Source organism: Microplitis demolitor, chromosome 7, assembly GCF_026212275.2.
Source record: "Microplitis demolitor isolate Queensland-Clemson2020A chromosome 7, iyMicDemo2.1a, whole genome shotgun sequence".
Lineage (NCBI taxonomy): Eukaryota > Metazoa > Arthropoda > Insecta > Hymenoptera > Braconidae > Microplitis > Microplitis demolitor.
The window spans coordinates 17,749,178-17,769,976 of NC_068551.1; the positions used below are offsets into that span (position 1 = coordinate 17,749,178).

Here is a 20,799-nt window from a genome sequence, read left to right on the forward strand (position 1 = left end):
AAATTTTACCATCTGAGATAGTAATGATTTTTATCTTGGATAACAATAGTTACGATCACCGATAGGGAAAGTTAACATAAAAGAATAAAAACCTTTAAAATGTGAAGATGGAAATAGTTACTCGGAAAGAAAATTCTACTTGAATTTACGATGTTAACATCGTAATCGTGAACTAGACATTCATTGGTGTAAATTTTTAAATGTCTTATTTTAAACTTTACTATAGCCTTTATGTAGGTTATATTCTTTACTATTTAAGATCGTATTTTTAACAAAGACTATAGTAAATTTTGAAATAAGACATTTAAAAATTGACATCAATGAAAGTCTAGTTCACAATTACGATGTTAACATCGTAAATTTTAGTGGAATTTTCTTTCTGTATACATCGTTACTATGAGGGTTATTAACACTTTTTTTTTCAGCGTGCAATACACATTATTGATGCTTTGTTTAAATCTATTTTCAAATTTTTCAAATTTTTATGTCATAAAAATTGTCACGCAAAAATCTCTTCTTAAAAAATGTAAGAGGGAACCATTGGTCAAAAATTGAGATAAAAAATATTTTTCCATGCATATTAGTGAAGAAATTAGATTCTGAAGAAAAATATCTCCGTATGCATATATTTGAATATTCTTTATTTAAGTTGAAAAATGAGTTTTTCACTGTTTTTCAGCTCTTCTATATAATTTACAAAAAAGAAGGCGGTTTCTTATTGAGAATGACGATATGTATACATATATATTTATATATATAACAATTCCATGTACATTATTATTTTCATTTATTATTTCCACAATCTCATTAATATTTAAAACAACAAATACGATAACATAAAAAAAAATAAATATATAATAATATCGTGTCATAAATCATAATGAGAAAGCTTTTTTAATTCAATGCCAATTTATTAACTGTGAAGGCAATTAAAACAAAAAGCTTTTAATGTTTGCTATAATCCAGTAGACAAGCTTTATATCGCAATTTTTATTATTATCATTATTATGGTTATGAATATTATTATCATTATTAATTTTTTTTAATATTATAAAAATATAAATATATAAATAACTTTATTAATTCAGTTTGTAAAAAAAAAATTTATCAATAAAAAAAAATGAAGCATTAATTTTCACTCAAATAAAATACTGATTTAAAAATAAAAAATTATGTGCTTTTGAATTTATTAAATTTAAAAATTAATATTTTCTGTTATCATCAATATATAATTGTATAAATAATAAAAAGTATGATAATTGCTAAGTATTGTAAAATGAAACATGATACGTTATGACGTTATGAGTAATTAGTTTTACCACGAATCCGTTTTGTTAGTGTGCACGTGCAATTGCGTAATTTATTGAACTAATCAATTGCCTTGGAGATATTTTAATGGGTTGTGCTATTAAACTGTTGATTTGTTGCATCCATACCAATGTCGAAACACCAGGTAAGTTATTATTATTATTATTTATTATTTTTACTATCGAGTTTTTAACGATCGATACGTTATTAATAGTTATTACTAATTTATTATATTAGTTCATCAAAATATTTCATATCCTTCAATACAATTCTCCTATAGAATTCGGGCATAATGAATTCATTCAATTTGGTACGGTATTAATTTGGAAAATATAATATTTATGCAAATAGATAATGTTCTAACAAGAAATATTAAAATATTTATGTTGATGCTATTGATGATTATTAATATATTATTTGATTTCATACATAGCAATTTAATCCTGATATACCCGTGAAAAAAAGTTGAAAGTGTTGATTATTCTAAAGTTTAAAACATGACACAACGATGAACTTTTTTGGAAATTTTTTAAATTTAAAGAAAAAATCGTTGATTGACGTAATACCATTCAAATATGGTAAAAAGAAGTTCAAAAATAGTTCAAAATCAGCCTTTTTGGCCGCATCACACTAAAAAAAATGATAAAATTGATCACTTTTAATGTTAACAGACAGTCAAATAAAGTTTACGAAAGCATATTAAAACGTCCATTTATACACAGAGAGAATTTTTTTGATAAAATTCACCTTACAATTCAGAGTAAACCTGAGCCAAAAACAAAATGAATACGGAAAGAATAAAAACAGATTCCTTCTGTTTTATTTATTAGCCTTTTTTATTTAAACATTACTTGAAATTGGGTGTTTTTACCCCATAATTGAACACTACCTAGAAACGGAAGAGTAATTATTTATACAGGCCCAGTTTTTACTCACAATTAGCGGGTATTAATAATTTTTCTGACTTTATTTCCTAGTGTCCAATTATTCACCTTACAAATTGTTTTAATCTCCAATTAGTTTTTCTACAAATATATATAGGTATATTTTTTTTTTCAATTTATTGGTTAGTATTTCAGGTACAAAATCCGTGAACGTACTAAATATAATCAAGTAATTGTTTCGTGATCTTTAATTTCAAAGTCAAGTACTTTGCATTATTATACCACGTGTTAAGATGAATTGATTTAATTGTTTGTATAGATAACACAGATATCTTATCTATGAACCATTGACCTTCATTTCTACTATTTAACTACGGAAAATTATATTTACCATTGATCCAAAGTAATTCTGTCGCATCACAAAAGTATCTTCAATATTTTTTTTATAATTAAACGAAATATTTTTAGACTAGGTCGTATGTTAATTATGTATGTGAAGAAAAATTATTTAAATATTTTTTAGGGCACATTCTGATCCTGACAAGTTATAATTATCCGAATTAACGTCTTCTGAATATGATCGCTTATATTGAAATGAAATCCGTACTTTATATAAAACTCGATTAAAATATTCAAATGTCGAAGACATCATAGTAGAATCGAAATAGATTCAAACCATATAAATAATGTATGCATTTCATTTGAAGACTAAATCTTTTTTAATCCGTCAAATGAAAGCTTATACTCGCAATGGGGTGTCCGTAATAATTTACAAAGTTTTTTGTTTAAAACTACATGTGAATAAACTTTATTTAACTTTTCGCTATTCAAATGTCATGTGTAAATTTATTAAAGAATCCGAGATCAATCATATGAATTATTATTCGCTAAAGTTACTTGTTACTTAGCCAATAATTGGTCAAAATTCGCTAAAGTTACTTATTACCTAGCCAATAATTGGTCAAAATTATATATTTCATTTATTTCCATTAGTTTTGATGACAAGTTTGACATGTCAACCGTCACAAAATTTCTCTACCTGAATAAAATATTCAGTTTTTACTTAAACAACTACCCGTGTATGAAAAATTCATTACAAAAAGTTCCAAAAAAGTTCGACCTGTGGAACTTCTAAACTTGAGACAGATTAGAACTTTGAGTAGAACTTTTTTTAAATTTTTGTAATTTTGATAGTGAGAAAAAAAATTTATCTAGGATTTTATATGAGCGAAATTTGAGTAGAAAAAAATAATAAACGGGTTTAAAACATTTCTCAAAACGTATTTTTACTCCATTTTACCCTGGGTCCAAAAAAGTTCAAAAACCTCAAGTTTTGAACTTTATATTAATATTTTTTTATTCTTATCGGGTTATTGGTTTCTAATGGAAACTTCATCGCAACGAGGGTACAATGTAGTAAAAAAACGTTTTCAAAAATATGTTTTAAAAATGCTTTTTTTTTTTAATCTAATTTCGTTCATAAAATCCTAGATACATTTTTTTTTATATCAAAACCACAAAAGATTAAAAAAAGTTTCGCTTAAAATTCTAATCTGTTTTGAATTTAGAAATTCCACATGTCGAACTGTTTTGAAACAAATTTTTATCATGAATCTGTCTCGTTTAACTGGCCTCAAATTAATTTTATTAATATATCGTACGACATAATACAGAGATACAATAATAAGTTACCACTGGTCACAAATAAAAATTATTTATGATTGATTATTTATTATTGTACGTTATCAAGGCTGCATAAATTAATATAAAATAAATTTCTGTAATATTTTGTCTCAGTAATTTATAAGACAAAAGAGATACAAAAACTGAAGGGATATTAATTTATTCCTCAGTAAGATAAAGAAAATAAATTTAATTAATTATATCTGGTTGTAATTCTGTGGTAACTTATTATATATTTTTCTTTTGTATAAAATTAATCATATTTATTATTGGTAGTATTAAAATTATTTATTGCAAAATGAATAAAATAAAAATGATGCTTTGTAAATTATATATTGAAGAAATTTTTTTGAAAATATGCAGATTAAATTATACGATTATGAAATAAAAGATATTAAATTTATTTGGCCTTGCGGATTCAACAACTGTAAGGAAACTAATGTATTCAAAATGAAATAGTGTAATGGATTCAACGTCAATAATGTAAATTCATATTTAAATAACTTTTGTCGAACATTATCGTCGAAATAATTTTCCTCGAATAAATACAATACATAATTTTATATTAAATAAATAAACAAATTTGTTCGTTGTACGTAAAAAATTGAAAAAAAGCTTTGAGAAACTTCTTTTACAATTATTATTAGCAAGCTAATATTTTAAAATTTTGAACAATAAATTTTTTTATGAAAACTGATGAAAAAAAAATTTTATTGATAAAAAAAATAATCATATAAAAATTTACCGTTGATCGCAAAAGCTTTTTACTTTTATTTTTTCATCAGTTCTTCCAGGTACGTTTGAGTCTTTGACTCTTTGACTCGACAGTAGTCGAGTCGAATAAAATAAGTAAGTTCCCAAGTGACTTCTCTCTATCAGCATTTGAATAATTTTTAACTCTTTTTTTTTTTACTTCTTTACTTTTATTTTCATAAGAAAAATAAAAAAATAATTTCATTTCATTTAGTTTTATTTTATTATTGTTATGTTTTTTTTTTTTTTTTTTACTTAAGCATGAAAATTCATCTGCATTTCGTGCTAAATTTAGGTCGTTAAAAACCATTACTTCATTCGCGATATGAATCACGCAATAAAGATATACATATATAAGAAAAATAAAATTATGGCAAATAGTCTGCTATCTATTTTTTAATCACAGCCACAATTTTAATATTTCCTTCAATAAAAACTTCAATGACCGAATAATTTCAATCGTTAAAAATAATAACTAGTATACTGCTTCTGTTTATTAAATTATATATGATTTTTTTTTATAATTCCAATTAAACTGCATATAAATTTTTAAAAAATACTCGAAATGTAGAAAAATCACCGCCTGATTAAAAAATTGATGATTTTTATTGTATGACAGAGAGACTAATCTTGCCAAGTCTGGTCGCACCTAGTATTATGGTCGAATATTAGGGCGCCACTGGAAGATGGACTCGGCCTTCCAGAACCGGATGTTGGAGGATTTTATTTTTATTAATTTAAATTAATTTGTTACTCAGGGTCGTTCGTAATATTTTGTGAGTGAGAAGAGGAATCGTAGAGTAGGCTGAAATAATGTTAATTCAAATTTTATTTAGTTTAAGCACCTTGCTTTATTCATTACCTTTTGACAATAATTATTTCCTTATACTTATGACAAACTAATATTTTTCTATGACAAACTAATTTCCTTATGACAAACTAAATTCCTTATGACAAACTAAAATTCTTATGACAAACTAATTTCCTCGTCCCCTGGACGGATTCTTATGACAAACTAAATTTCCTCGTCCCCTGGACGGATTCTTATGACAAACTAAATTTTCCTCGTCCCCTGGACGGATTTCCACACCCACACACCCACTGAATTTATCTCGTCCCCTGGACGGTAAGCCTTAACTTTAATTTAAAAACATCCCCTGGATGTGTAATTATTTAAAATAACCTTATCATGTCCACCGGACCTAAATCACAGACACAGTTTTCTTTACTTAAAATTATTGACTCTACTTTGAACTCTATTTAATTTATGACTTCATTTCCTTTTACTCAATTAATAAACTTGATTTTCAATACAAAATTTCACCAATAAAATCTCCAATATAAAAATTTCACAACTATTAATTCTTACTTATTTACCTTGATTTATTTAATTCATTTATTAATTTTTACTGTCTTATTTAATTCAATTATATTTATTAATTAATTAATTTAGGTTTTAATTTAATTATTAATTAATTAATTTCCCACTGAAAATTTTCCCATTAATATTTGTTTTCAAAATCGGTATCATTAATTTACTCACTATTTCTGATAATTATTTTTACTCAATTTAATTTACTGACAAAATAATCCTTCTTAACTTTTACACGACACAAATTTACCGTAATTGTCTAGCGTTTTACTTTTGATTTTATAATTTTAATTAGAATTATTTCAACATTATTTTATAAATTTTTCATAACTAATTTAACGACTAGAATTACGTCTTAAATTTACTAGAATATTCGGCCGGTCAATTGGTGTCGCAAGGCCTTAATTTATGATCTTACATGCGGACAAATTTTGTCTAGAGCGGCCGACAGGCCTGAATACTTTTATTAAAATATTGAATTTATTTTAATTTATTTATTGGATAATTTACGCGGAAAATTTATTTTATTCCAGCCGAGAGGCCTCGAATGAAATAAATTTAGAGTTACAACAGAAAGACAAGTACACGGCAAAGAATCTACGGAAATTTCGAGAACGCGAGACGCGTGACTAAACTAGGCGACGGCCTTGAGTTACCAATCTAATTCACGCAACCAGTAGAAAGATGCTAAGTAATTAATTTATAATTAATTCGGCCCTCAAAATTAGAGGCCTTAATCAATTATAAATTTTACCTTATGAAATTTAGACGCGCTGCGTATTTTCCAAAAGCTGCTGCCTTTGTTCTGCTGGCTATTCTGGGCCTCTCAAATTTAGCGCCTCTCTCTCTCTCTCCACTCAAAAATTTACTTTATAACCTGTCAATGAACAGTACGTATTAGTGATGTATTAAATAATTAGTTATGATAATTATCGGCCTAAAGGCCTAATAATTTAAAGTAGGAAAAATTATGAATTAAAAAATCGCCTCGTTCCACGTGAAGCGTGGACGGACTTCACTATTTACCTGATGTTTTCTATCGATGTACTTGTCGTCCCGACAACTCTCTTTTTGCTTTCTTCTCGTTCCGCAGTCCATTATATTATTTCACTCCCGTTCACCATTCCGGAAACTTATTCCCACTACCTTAGACTAAGGAAATGACGAACGGACGGGCCTTAGTGATCTATGCGACACCCGGTGACTAGTCGCAATACTACTCGTAACTTACGAGGTCATCGGCCGGTCATTGGCGGGAACGAAATTCAAATTCAAATTTATTTACTATTTTGTTTATTAAAATTACCCTGTCACACTCCCCCCTGCCAGACTGTCACCCGGGTTTCGAATGATCACGAAGGCCTGGGCGTCCTAAGGATAGGAAACGGCCGTGTGTTCCAAACTAATAAGATCTTAATTTTTGTGGACAATGAAATAAAATTTCATTAACATCCTTCCCCAGTCGATTTAATTATAATTTATTATTATGTTTTATTATTAGTCTTAGCAATTAATCGTTCGCTTCTGCGAGGGAGTTTTAAATCGGGAGTATAATGGGTACCGAGTATTTTACCGTTATCATTTTTCAACTCGACTACCAACGGACTGACAATTTTTGATACGATAGCCGGACCGAGATATTTATTGCCTAAAGTCGCACTATAACCTTGGCTTTTATTACTAAGTTTACGATTTGTGTAGAAGACTTTGTCACCCAAATTAACTGTAGGAATTTGTGTGTTTTTATTATGATATGTTTCTTGTCTTTCACTGCCAGTGTCCAATAATCCATTAATTTTGACTCCAAAAATCCACAGCGATACAGGAATCCTGGCCGTAATGATAGGAGGCCTCGGACCTGATCCTGGAATGAAGATTTTCTTTCTGCCAGACGATGTTTAATTGCCGAAGATAATGGTTTCTTCTGAAGTAATTCTGGAACGAATGTTTCTCTAGATGACGTCGATGGTATAGGTGTAGAGGCCTTAGACTCCAAGGATTGGCCTAAAGAGCCTAATTCTTGAGGTAACGGCCGAGACTGGACTGAATGATGGGCCTGGGATTCTGAAAGTTGGCCGAGAGGACCTAATTTCAAAGAAGACGGCCGGACCGTGTCGTGTACATCCTCCACTGGTTCAAAACCTGGATCAAATTCTTCCTCATACGGAATCTCAAGCTCTTCATCTTCTAAATTTGTAGATGATGTTAACAAATTACAACTGGAGTTCATTTCAATATCTCTTATACCTTCTGGGATACAACTTGGATCTTCAAGTATCCTTACTGATTGAATAACAACTTCCTGAATACTCGTAGACTGGTCAGCTTTGCTCCAAGAAATTATTTTATGTATGTCTATGGTGTCTGTTGACCTTTCCACTGTTGATGTTGATGTTGGAATTGAAGCTGGAGGGCTTGAAATAGAGTGGGACGGCCGGGGCGAGGCCTTACCCGACTCCAAACAGCCAAAATCATTTATTAACCCCTTATTTGCTTCTTGGATAACCTGTGCCGACGGGGAATTCGGGACAGGCTTTACTGGTTTTTTCGTTCATCTTCAGTATTAATTATATTGTCTTGACGACCCGTATCCCGATTGTCTTGTTGTACATTTTGTGGTGAACTATTATTATTACCTCGAACCAACAAACTACAATTATTTCTAAGATGACCAATTTCAAAACAGTAGTTGCAAACATCTTGTCTCGGGTTCTCACATACTTCAAACATGTGTCCATGAATCCCACAATTAAAGCATGGCCGATTAATTCTCGGTGGTGATGAAGGATATCGATTATAATTACTTGAAAAACCCGCAGGTTGGTTCATACGTGGCCGATAATAGTTCTGTTGTCTTTGATTGTAAGATGATGAATAATTATTGTTCGTTGGTCTAGTCTGAACGCCATATTTGTTGTTATAAGATGATGGACTAGACGACTCCATTACGTTACAATTTGTTAACTCATATTCATCCTCTTCATGGCTGAGATTCTCTGGTGTAGATTGTAATAAACCAAATCGTGGTTTATCCTGGAATTTCACTGTTTTTACTGTTGGAGCTGGTTGTTGAGCTTCGTCAATACATCTGGTTGCTTCGTGTAAGGCGTTAAACAGGTGCTCATAGGTAAATACTGGCCTCGCAAATACAAGTAATCTCAATTCATCAGTAAGATGGTTTCTGATGCATGCCACTTGATCATCAACAGGAGGTGGAATCTGCATGCTCTGATATTTCTGTTGTATTTTTAGTACAAATTCTGTTGGGCTTTCCCCAGGTTTCATACGGAGCTTACTGATTTCCATTATGATTTGATGGTCTGTTGTAGATGTTCCACAAGCTTTAATGAACTCAGACTTGAAGTGTTCAAAATCCGTCCAACCTTTGTAATTTGCATCGTACCATCTTGCTGCAGTGCCATGTAAAATGTAGCTCATAGCTTTCAGTAATTCATCTTGTGTCCAACCCTCTCTGCGTGCTCTGGACTCTACTGCGAACAAGAACTCGTTGACAGACATTCCTTCTTGTGGATAAAATAAATTACCCATTTTAAGACTTTGCATGATTCCTTTCCACCTTCTGTCATCTGTGTACAACCCAGATGGACTTTGTTGTAAATTTTGGATCGGAGCGGCCGACCTCGGCCTTATGTTAGAAAAGGCCTGGGGTACCGGGCCTCCACTCGATCCCAAATTATTTTGAGGACCACTCGACTGACGTTGTTGTGTTGACCGTAGCTGTTGTAATTGATTTTGAAGAAAATTTATTCTTTCAGCCAATGGAATATCTTGACTTGGTTCGGCTCTTTCTTGATGATTATCAGGTTGAGGCCTTGATGCAGCTGGATGGTCTCTCCCCCCTGCCAAACCTTGACCCATCGGGGCAAAGGTTGAACCTCCTAGTTGGAATTCAGCTGCCTGCCAATTCACAGGGGAACTTCCTCGTAAAGAATTATCACGAGAGGTTATCCGGTCTAATAGCTCTCTCTGTGTATTCATCATATCACCCAGCATGCGTGTCAGTTGATTAATTGACCGCGAATTGTCCTCATTAATTGCACGTTGTTCCAATGACATCTGTCGAACCTGATGAGATGCTAGATCCATTCTATTAAAGATCACCCGAAATTCTTGTGGTATATCACCTCCCGCGGCTTCATCCACATCCTCAAAACGATCATCAACCATGCGTGCTGGCAATGTGTTCTGTCTATCCAATGGATTTGGATTGTTCAAGTTTTGTAGTTGAGATGGATGACTTATTCTAGTACTCATAGTAGTTGTTACTGAAGACGTAGTTGATGTTGTTGACGAAACGGTTGGTATTTGTGGTAAACCCGGATTGATAATTGGTAATTGTTGTTGTACACGACCACGACCATTTGACGATCTTCTTGTTTCTTCATCGATAAGTCCGTGTTGTTGTAGTAGATTATCCATTTTGTATCGTATTTTGTTGATTGAAATATATTGAATGATAAAGTTTTCTTTTGTATCGGGATTATAAAACTACTAAATATATTGTAAACTATTGTTTCTCTATTGTCGACGGATTATTTTGTTATTGTAAATTAAATTTAATTTTGTAAAGTTTAAAATTTATTTTATTTTAAGTTACTATATAAATTATGATAAGCTTCTTAATGACTCATCGATAATTTATTTTATCTATTTCCGGTTAATTTTAATCTAATAAAATAAATGAATTAAATAATTAAGTAATTATAATGTAAAATCAACTGTTGTCTGTTTGAAATATTTCTAACACTAAATTTTATTTGATATTTCGATAGTTTTATTTTAAGTTTTAATCTCTTGAATTCTTTTATTAGTGAGAATTTAGTATGAGTAATTTTATTTGATTTTAATCCTCAAGTAATATTTCAATATTTCTATCACTCTTATTTATTTTATTTTTGTCATAATAATATTTCAAAATTTCTATCTATTAATATATTTAATCCCACACTTTATTTCAATTTCAAAATTTTCCTCCTTACTAATTTATTTTATTTATTTCAAGATTTTATGTCCCACATTTTTCAAAAATTTTGTTGCAATACCTCAGCAAATCTCAACTCCTCAACACTCTCACAAAATTTTACGGGGGGTTTTTATACTTAAAAGTTGGGCGCCAAATATGACAGAGAGACTAATCTTGCCAAGTCTGGTCGCACCTAGTATTATGGTCGAATATTAGGGCGCCACTGGAAGATGGACTCGGCCTTCCAGAACCGGATGTTGGAGGATTTTATTTTTATTAATTTAAATTAATTTGTTACTCAGGGTCGTTCGTAATATTTTGTGAGTGAGAAGAGGAATCGTAGAGTAGGCTGAAATAATGTTAATTCAAATTTTATTTAGTTTAAGCACCTTGCTTTATTCATTACCTTTTGACAATAATTATTTCCTTATACTTATGACAAACTAATATTTTTCTATGACAAACTAATTTCCTTATGACAAACTAAATTCCTTATGACAAACTAAAATTCTTATGACAAACTAATTTCCTCGTCCCCTGGACGGATTCTTATGACAAACTAAATTTCCTCGTCCCCTGGACGGATTCTTATGACAAACTAAATTTTCCTCGTCCCCTGGACGGATTTCCACACCCACACACCCACTGAATTTATCTCGTCCCCTGGACGGTAAGCCTTAACTTTAATTTAAAAACATCCCCTGGATGTGTAATTATTTAAAATAACCTTATCATGTCCACCGGACCTAAATCACAGACACAGTTTTCTTTACTTAAAATTATTGACTCTACTTTGAACTCTATTTAATTTATGACTTCATTTCCTTTTACTCAATTAATAAACTTGATTTTCAATACAAAATTTCACCAATAAAATCTCCAATATAAAAATTTCACAACTATTAATTCTTACTTATTTACCTTGATTTATTTAATTCATTTATTAATTTTTACTGTCTTATTTAATTCAATTATATTTATTAATTAATTAATTTAGGTTTTAATTTAATTATTAATTAATTAATTTCCCACTGAAAATTTTCCCATTAATATTTGTTTTCAAAATCGGTATCATTAATTTACTCACTATTTCTGATAATTATTTTTACTCAATTTAATTTACTGACAAAATAATCCTTCTTAACTTTTACACGACACAAATTTACCGTAATTGTCTAGCGTTTTACTTTTGATTTTATAATTTTAATTAGAATTATTTCAACATTATTTTATAAATTTTTCATAACTAATTTAACGACTAGAATTACGTCTTAAATTTACTAGAATATTCGGCCGGTCAATTGGTGTCGCAAGGCCTTAATTTATGATCTTACATGCGGACAAATTTTGTCTAGAGCGGCCGACAGGCCTGAATACTTTTATTAAAATATTGAATTTATTTTAATTTATTTATTGGATAATTTACGCGGAAAATTTATTTTATTCCAGCCGAGAGGCCTCGAATGAAATAAATTTAGAGTTACAACAGAAAGACAAGTACACGGCAAAGAATCTACGGAAATTTCGAGAACGCGAGACGCGTGACTAAACTAGGCGACGGCCTTGAGTTACCAATCTAATTCACGCAACCAGTAGAAAGATGCTAAGTAATTAATTTATAATTAATTCGGCCCTCAAAATTAGAGGCCTTAATCAATTATAAATTTTACCTTATGAAATTTAGACGCGCTGCGTATTTTCCAAAAGCTGCTGCCTTTGTTCTGCTGGCTATTCTGGGCCTCTCAAATTTAGCGCCTCTCTCTCTCTCTCCACTCAAAAATTTACTTTATAACCTGTCAATGAACAGTACGTATTAGTGATGTATTAAATAATTAGTTATGATAATTATCGGCCTAAAGGCCTAATAATTTAAAGTAGGAAAAATTATGAATTAAAAAATCGCCTCGTTCCACGTGAAGCGTGGACGGACTTCACTATTTACCTGATGTTTTCTATCGATGTACTTGTCGTCCCGACAACTCTCTTTTTGCTTTCTTCTCGTTCCGCAGTCCATTATATTATTTCACTCCCGTTCACCATTCCGGAAACTTATTCCCACTACCTTAGACTAAGGAAATGACGAACGGACGGGCCTTAGTGATCTATGCGACACCCGGTGACTAGTCGCAATACTACTCGTAACTTACGAGGTCATCGGCCGGTCATTGGCGGGAACGAAATTCAAATTCAAATTTATTTACTATTTTGTTTATTAAAATTACCCTGTCACAATTGATATCCCAAAAATAATTAATAATCGATCCTGATTTTAAATATTAACAATAATAATCTGTACACTTGTATTCAGACATTGATATAATTATTTAATTTGGTACAAAATTATTTAACCGAATATTAATTCAAAAAATCGATTCAGCTCATATTTAAATCTGCTTTATTAGCATCATGGTGAATGATTAACTACAAAAATGTACCTTCCAATCCATAAAAAACTTAAAAATAAAAGTCAATACCCCTCATGAAAAATTCAATCATAAAAAGTTTTGTGAAAAAAAATTTTTTTGAATAAAAATAAAAAATTACTTATCCAATAAATCTGCTAAAAAATTTATACCAAAAGAATAAATAAAATAAAAAATAGCAAAGTGCCAGATAATGATTATGCATAGGGTATCCAAAGGATTTCATATAAATGATAATGTACTTCCTATATCACTCGTCAGTTCTCCAGAACCAGTTCAAAGGAATGAGTAATTCGATGCGATGGAGATTGACGTCGTGACGTACAAAAGAAAATATAAAAAAAAAATTTTTTCACCAACATTATCTGTATATAATAACAATAAAATTCTAAAACAACAGAATATAAAATCCGTCTAGGATATTTTTTATTCAGTCGTTTGAATTTACAGGTGACCCGATTATTGATAAAAAAAATCAATCGCAAGGACAAAGGGTTCAAAGGTCAAATCTATTTATTTATCCATCCATCCATCTTATATCTATATATCTATCACTATCTATGAGATATTCATAAGCTTGCGTGTAAGACTTATCTCCCAGGAGCTTTTTTATACGACACTCCCATGGACATATCTACGGGTAACCCTTGGAAAAGCTTCCATATGTTTCCCGAGGGAAGACCACAAGGTTATTTATATCTATTTGACTCTCGTCTACTTGCAAATACTGCTATACAACAACTACGGCCACGAATACTGGCTCACTCTTCTTCTACAACTTCTGTTACTAATACTACAAACTGATATCATATACTTTGGTAGTGGCTGGTCGCACTCGAGCGCTTGCAAAAGAACCTTTGCGGATCAAATGATACGTTATTAATGTCCAAGGTAACCTACTACACTTTATGGTGAGTCAAAAAAAAAAATATAAACTAAAAAATATGCAAAAGGATATCGAGATCAAAAGACGTCAAAAAATACAACACATGAATATATATATTTACTTAAAAAATTATAACATTCATTCATGTACTTGTGTTTATGTTGAGGTATACGATAAATTGAAATTCTATTAACTTTCAAGATGTTGAGAATATATTAGGTCATATATATATTTTATATATATATATATATATATATATATATACATATATGAACATAAAGTATTGAGATAGAGATAAAAAAAAGGAAAATCGTAAAATGAGAATCAAGTGATAAAAATTCATAAGATAGTAGAAGTTATGTGTACATTGAGAGACTTGGATATAAATATACATAAATATTTACATGAAATATATACCAGCTAGATGTTCAGAATTTTTATTGGCAGTAATCAGTTGAATTATTGTAACAAATTAATAATTTTTAAAAATGTTATTGTTTACACTGTATAAAATTTTTGGACTCGGTATAGTGTAAATGCTTTGGTATGTGAATTACACCAAATATCGTGTTAAATTTAGACGGTGTGAGTTAGAAATTTTTATACTGTCAAGCGAGTAAATATGTGATTTATGATAATTATACGTTAAGAAAAATTCCTGATTAAAAGAAACGATTCAAAACAATTAAAAACGATACAATTTTACTACTATATACACGGAGAAAAAATTATAGTAACTGTTCCTAGTACGTTTATGAAATATCATCCCATACCTTTATGGTAATGATTACTTGGGATTATGGGATATAGACCTATACTTTCTGGGAAACTTTCCATAAGTATGGGAACAATTCCTATCATTATGGTAACAGTTCCCATATCGCATGTGAAAGAATCATGGTAATGATTACCATACTCATAGGAATAGTTCCCATAAGCAAATAGGAACCAATCCCGTAACCACATTATAACGGTTCCTATAATATTATGGTAACCATTCCCATTATATTATGTTAACGATTACTATAATATTATAGTAACCATTACCATAATTCCATAGGAACTATTCCGATACCATATGGAAATTATACCCATCATTATAGGAATGATTACCATAATATATATGGGTGCCGTTCCTATAATCAACATTTCAAAAAAACCGGTTACCATGCAGTATGGGAACCATTCCCATAATATATTGTAACTGCTACCATAATTTTCTCTCCGTGTAGATATTCATTTATCATTGAGTGAATTCTTTTGTTTAATCAGGAATAATCATAAAAATATTTAAATGTTCAAAATACTATTTAATGTCTATACATAATTAATGTAGTTATTGATTTTGTCAAAAATATTCAATGACTGTTTGTTGCTCATTAATCAAAATTGTAACGAGTAACGCGGAATGGTGTAAGAAAAGTAGATAAAACCGTGTTAAAATTACACGGGTAGAAAATTTACACCAAGGATTTTTCACCCTACACGACCGGGTAAAATTCTCAGGGGCCATTTTTACACCAAAATTTTTTGAAGTGTATGTACTGTAAAAATTTGTGTAGGGGGGGGGGGGGGGGGGGGGGGTAAATGGGCCCCTTAAAATTTTGAGTGCCTCGAATAGTATGGGGGCGAAATGAGTCCCCAAACGCTTAGGGGCCCGTTTTCCCCCTCTTCCCCTATATTAATTTAATCCCCTTGGATTGTAATTTTTTCCGAAGGGGAGTTTATTTTAATATTGAAACTATGGTTCGGAGTTAAAGTCACCTTCAAAGGAATTTATTTAAATATTAAAATTTTGAATCAGAGTAAATGTGAATTTAAATAAAATCTGTAATTACTCCGAATTCATTTCTTATTTTTTACCGTATGTTATTAATTAAACATAGATTTTAATTAATCAACGAAACAGCGTTAAAATTATTTAGTATATCTGGTATCAATATCACTTGTCAAACATTGTTTAATTAACATGCAACATTATTATTGTTACTATAATTAATAAAAAAGCGCAATAATAATTAATAGCTCGAACAGTTTGAGTTATAGCAAAATAATGTTGAGTATTTGCTTAATTCAATCATGCAAATTCGAAGGGGCAAATATTATCAAAGGATCATGAACGTAACAAAGATAAATATTTACCTTAGTATACGGCATGACGTGAACGTACATACTATTTCGATTATTATGTACATTTATATAAATTTCATTTCTACACTTTTTTTTTTTTTTTTTTTCAACGTAAATAAAATGTATATTTTACCTTAGAGATAATTGATAAACAATCAATATGTGAAATTTTTGACTATTCAATATTGAATTCATCTCCGTTAACATTTAATATAGTTATATAAATATAATATATTCGTTAAATATATAAATATAAATGTAGATATTGTAGAGATTATTCAATTCAAAAGCGAGAGTTTAATCAATTCACAGTAAAATGAAATTAATTTATCAAGTCAATATATATAGATATATATGTATATATATGAATTTGTATCTGTGTGAATATATATATATATTGAATTGAATGTTATATAAATACAATAGAGTACATAACAATGAGAGGAAGTGAACTTGAGAGCGTTGACAATTTACCAATAGATTTTAGTGTGACTGTTGTGCAGTAGTATAATACAGTAGAATAGTATAGTTGTAAAGTGAGTAGAGGGTGAAGAGAAAGGATTGGTGAGGGGTAAGCGGAATTTAATCGTGAAACATAGTAATGTCACATGTCGCCAAGTCTCCGTAAGCCTAGGGTTAAACTAAACATACATATATACACAGATAACATATGTATAATATAGGTAATGTTTAGACCATGAGCCAGATTTACTGCGACTGCTGACAATTGATCTGCATTTAATTGAGTAATTATTGCAATTAATTTACTTTGATAATTATCAATGTTTCATTAACGTCTTAATTACATTTATATCACTATCCAAATAATCCAGTTGATTAAAGTAACAATTGTTTACTAAAATTAATTGGTCTGCTGCTTATAATAACAGCTCATATTTACAATTTTGATTAGATAAGTTACTATTTTTTTCTGTATCTTGATAAATCCTTAATATTGGTATCAATCACTTGTCAATACGTTATTGAAAGTAACTGATGTAAAAGTAAAACGCATTGTAATTAAGAATTAATTAAAAATACAAAATATATAATTCTTATGAATGACCCAATTAATTTATGAGTATGTCTTTGAAACCATAATTACTTTAACAATAAATTTACTATTTACAATGTAAATAAAAGTACAAATAATGATAACAGTATATATAATTAATTGGCCTTGCGCGAATATCCGCCGACGGCAATTAATTCGAAAAACTCAATGATCACGCGAAAGTTGATGTAGAATTGATATCATTTAAAATTTAATTAGTGAAACATTGCCTACGAATATTCAAGAGAATAGTACTAGCTAAAATCATATCAAACTCTACATAAATTTATCTGTACATGGAGAGAATTTTATAGTAGAAGTTATCTAGTTACAGTGAAATTTTAAAACTGAATTCGATAGTAATTAATATCATCTACATTTTTTGTGTTTTATAATCTTTAAAGTTCATTCTCCAAGCGGACGCAGTTTACCCTGTTTTTACACCGGTTATCTCGTTTTAACACCGGTGTAATTTCATTTTTACACCGGGCGGAGTTAAAATGAGTCCATTTTTAACACCACTTTTTTTACAGTGTAAAATTGGTTAATGTTATTAAATTTGGTATCGTTAGAAAGGTCTTGACTTGAATTTGAGCCTTTTCCTGGTTAAAATTTTTTTTTATTGCCAAGTATTGAGATAAAGCGACTTATCTATATCATTCAAATTACATTTAAGACGCGTTTTCATTTGTTTCTCTATTCGCACTCAACTGGATAAACGGTACTATCTTTGTTGCACTTGTACAGTAAATGGGAACTTTGTCCAAGCTTTTCTCGTAAACAAATGAAAGTTATCAAAAAATTGAAGTGCACTTCGCTAGTTCATAGAGTAAAGCATCGGGTCTGTGTCTTTATTTTACGTTTAGAGCTTTTATTGCATAGAAAAGCTTGGACAAAATTATCTGATAACCGTTCTTAAATTACGCGGGAAAAAAAAACGGTCGTAGTAATTTTCTTTAAATCAATTAATGTTTTAATTATTCTGTCACTATAGTATTTAGTATTAATAAACTTTTTATAAAAAAAATGAACATGACTTTTTTTGTCAAAAATTTAGTTTCCTAAAAAATTGTTCCTATGGTTTTTTCCTTTAATATGCATATTTCATGAGATATGAAAAAAAAACCGCGATTGTATCGAAAAGTGAACTTTGATCGTCCTTCGACACGTGTTCTTTTTACTTAAAAAAAAAAACCAAATTCCCAATGTATTTTTTCACTAAAAAGAAACTTTTTATAGGGTGCCTGAGAAAATTTAATTTTTAACGGCCACCCCAATATATAAACAAAAGTATTAATATGTATTGCTGTCGAATAACTTTACCTTCAACAATGTCGTGTTGGTTTGGACAATGATTTATTTATTAATTATTCAAGTTAAGTAATGTCAAATATTTAATGGCTAACGTTAATAAATTCTCAAATTAACTGATATTGTCTATCAAAAATTCCAGACAAATCAACGCGAAATTCTAGACATTGCATTGCATTTTATGGACAAAAATATTCACTACATTACTTTACAGTAGTATTCAAACAATGTTACACTGCATCATCATATTTCCGAGTGTTTAATTTATTTATATTCATATTTATAATCAATAACTTTTTATTTACTTAATTAATCAATAATAATAATAGTAAAACAATCAATTATAATTTACTAACCTCTAATGAGCCAGTCGGTTGTAGATTTTCTTTTCAACTCGATTGCATTGAATTATCGAATAGAAATTTATAATTGATGTTGAAGAAAATAAAAAAGAAAGTTAAATAAGGAAACAACCCTTAAAGGCTTTTTGATTTGCAGGCCAAGACCTTAGATATCAATTATTCGAGGCATAAAAAAAACGATAAAACTCAAACTCTACTTGTGATAAATATTAGTATATATATACGATGCCTTTAGACTTTATAAAAGTTGAATGAATTTTAACCGGAAGCAGCTCACTCTCGGACGTTGTACATAATTCTGAAGTTCATGGAAGACTTAAAAAAAATTTATGTATACATCTAACTTTTATTTTTACTTTATAATAAGACGCTGATAAATTTTATATCAAGTTTCTGTTTAAATAATTAATAACTTTTTCATTACTTTATCCATAATATTAATATACTTTTTTTGTAATTAAAAACTCTTCATTTTCTTATTTATTTTATTTTTAAATAAATTATTTATATTTACTTAAAAATTTTAATTAATAAAATTTTTTATGTATAAAGTAATTAAATATTGCTGAAGTTAATGACAAAGATTGTTCTAATTACCGACTAAACAGAATTTTCGCTGTCCAATCCGAATATTTCGCACTAACTGACTACACTGCATATATGTATATAGACAACACAAGGTTTGAACGTTGGAGAATAATCAAAAGCCACGTTTGCGACAGCTCACCCGTGCTGAGTAACGCAATGATACTTTAATTGCGCCAACAGTAGACTATTAGCCATTCCGGCAGCAACAGAGTACTGAGAGTATACAGTAGTGTGCTATCAATCGTATCACAAGATGGGAAATTCTCTTTGATGCAGCTTAGCTTTACTATGAACTACCCTATTACCCCTCAGCCAAGTGACCCCGTTGTTGTATGTTAGTGACTCCTAGCCACACCATTAAATCCGTCTCTGAACCTCTCTCTCGCTCTTATCTCTACTACTCTTCTCTCTACTGCTCACATCACATCATCCTGCATCCAAATTTAGTCAATTCTATTCCAGCAAGTAGCAACTGACTCATCTGTGATGGCTAAATGCCCGGCAAAATGCGTGAACGAAACTCTCAAGCTCTCCTGAACTTTCTATAAAACAGTCAGCAACTACTTATGCAACGGCTTAACTGCCCACTAAACTTGTTCGCTTAACATACTCAACTCAACATGACTGCACGGTCATGCATAACCACTTACGGAAATTCGCATCATTATAATATTTAAGTTAAATATTTATTGATAACTTTTTTAGTTTTATAAAGTGGCTGAGGCAGCATGTAGCTCGGGCGATCACCAAAGTTAAGTGGCATCGAGCATGATTACTACTTGGCTGGGTGACCGCTTAGCCACACGTTGGGTTCGAACGAAGGTCTCTGACCGTTAGGCGTCGGGTGAAGATCCAGTGATCGGTAAAATGGAGACTTTATCGACCACTGGAGCTTCACCCAAACCGAAAAACTGTACTGGCTAGGTTTTTTCTGTGGTTTTCCTACGCCACTGCACCCCCGTTGTACGAGAGAGTAACAATCAAAGTATAAAATATTTTAGTTTTATAAAAATTTTTTGCCGAAAAGCCTACATCTGGGCGAAATCACTTGAAAGTTATAA

General features: G+C 30.3%; 1 protein-coding gene across 1 annotated transcript; it reads right to left on the reverse strand.

Moving 5' to 3' along the window:
• Positions 1-8,530: 8,530 nt before the first annotated feature.
• LOC128668230 (uncharacterized) lies at positions 8,531-13,207 on the reverse strand. The gene is made up of 2 exons (XM_053740652.1): positions 12,927-13,207; positions 8,531-12,777 (listed from the first exon to the last, which is right to left on the reverse strand). The coding sequence occupies exon 2, from the start codon at positions 10,438-10,440 to the stop codon at positions 8,536-8,538; it is 1,905 nt and encodes a 634-aa protein (XP_053596627.1). The 5' UTR covers positions 10,441-12,777; positions 12,927-13,207; the 3' UTR covers positions 8,531-8,535.
• Positions 13,208-20,799: the final 7,592 nt, after the last annotated feature.

Bases quoted from the DNA above. Each gene is read 5' to 3' on its own strand.
- LOC128668230 (XM_053740652.1), bottom strand. From the start codon at position 10,440: ATGGATAATCTACTACAACAACACGGACTTATCGATGAAGAAACAAGA.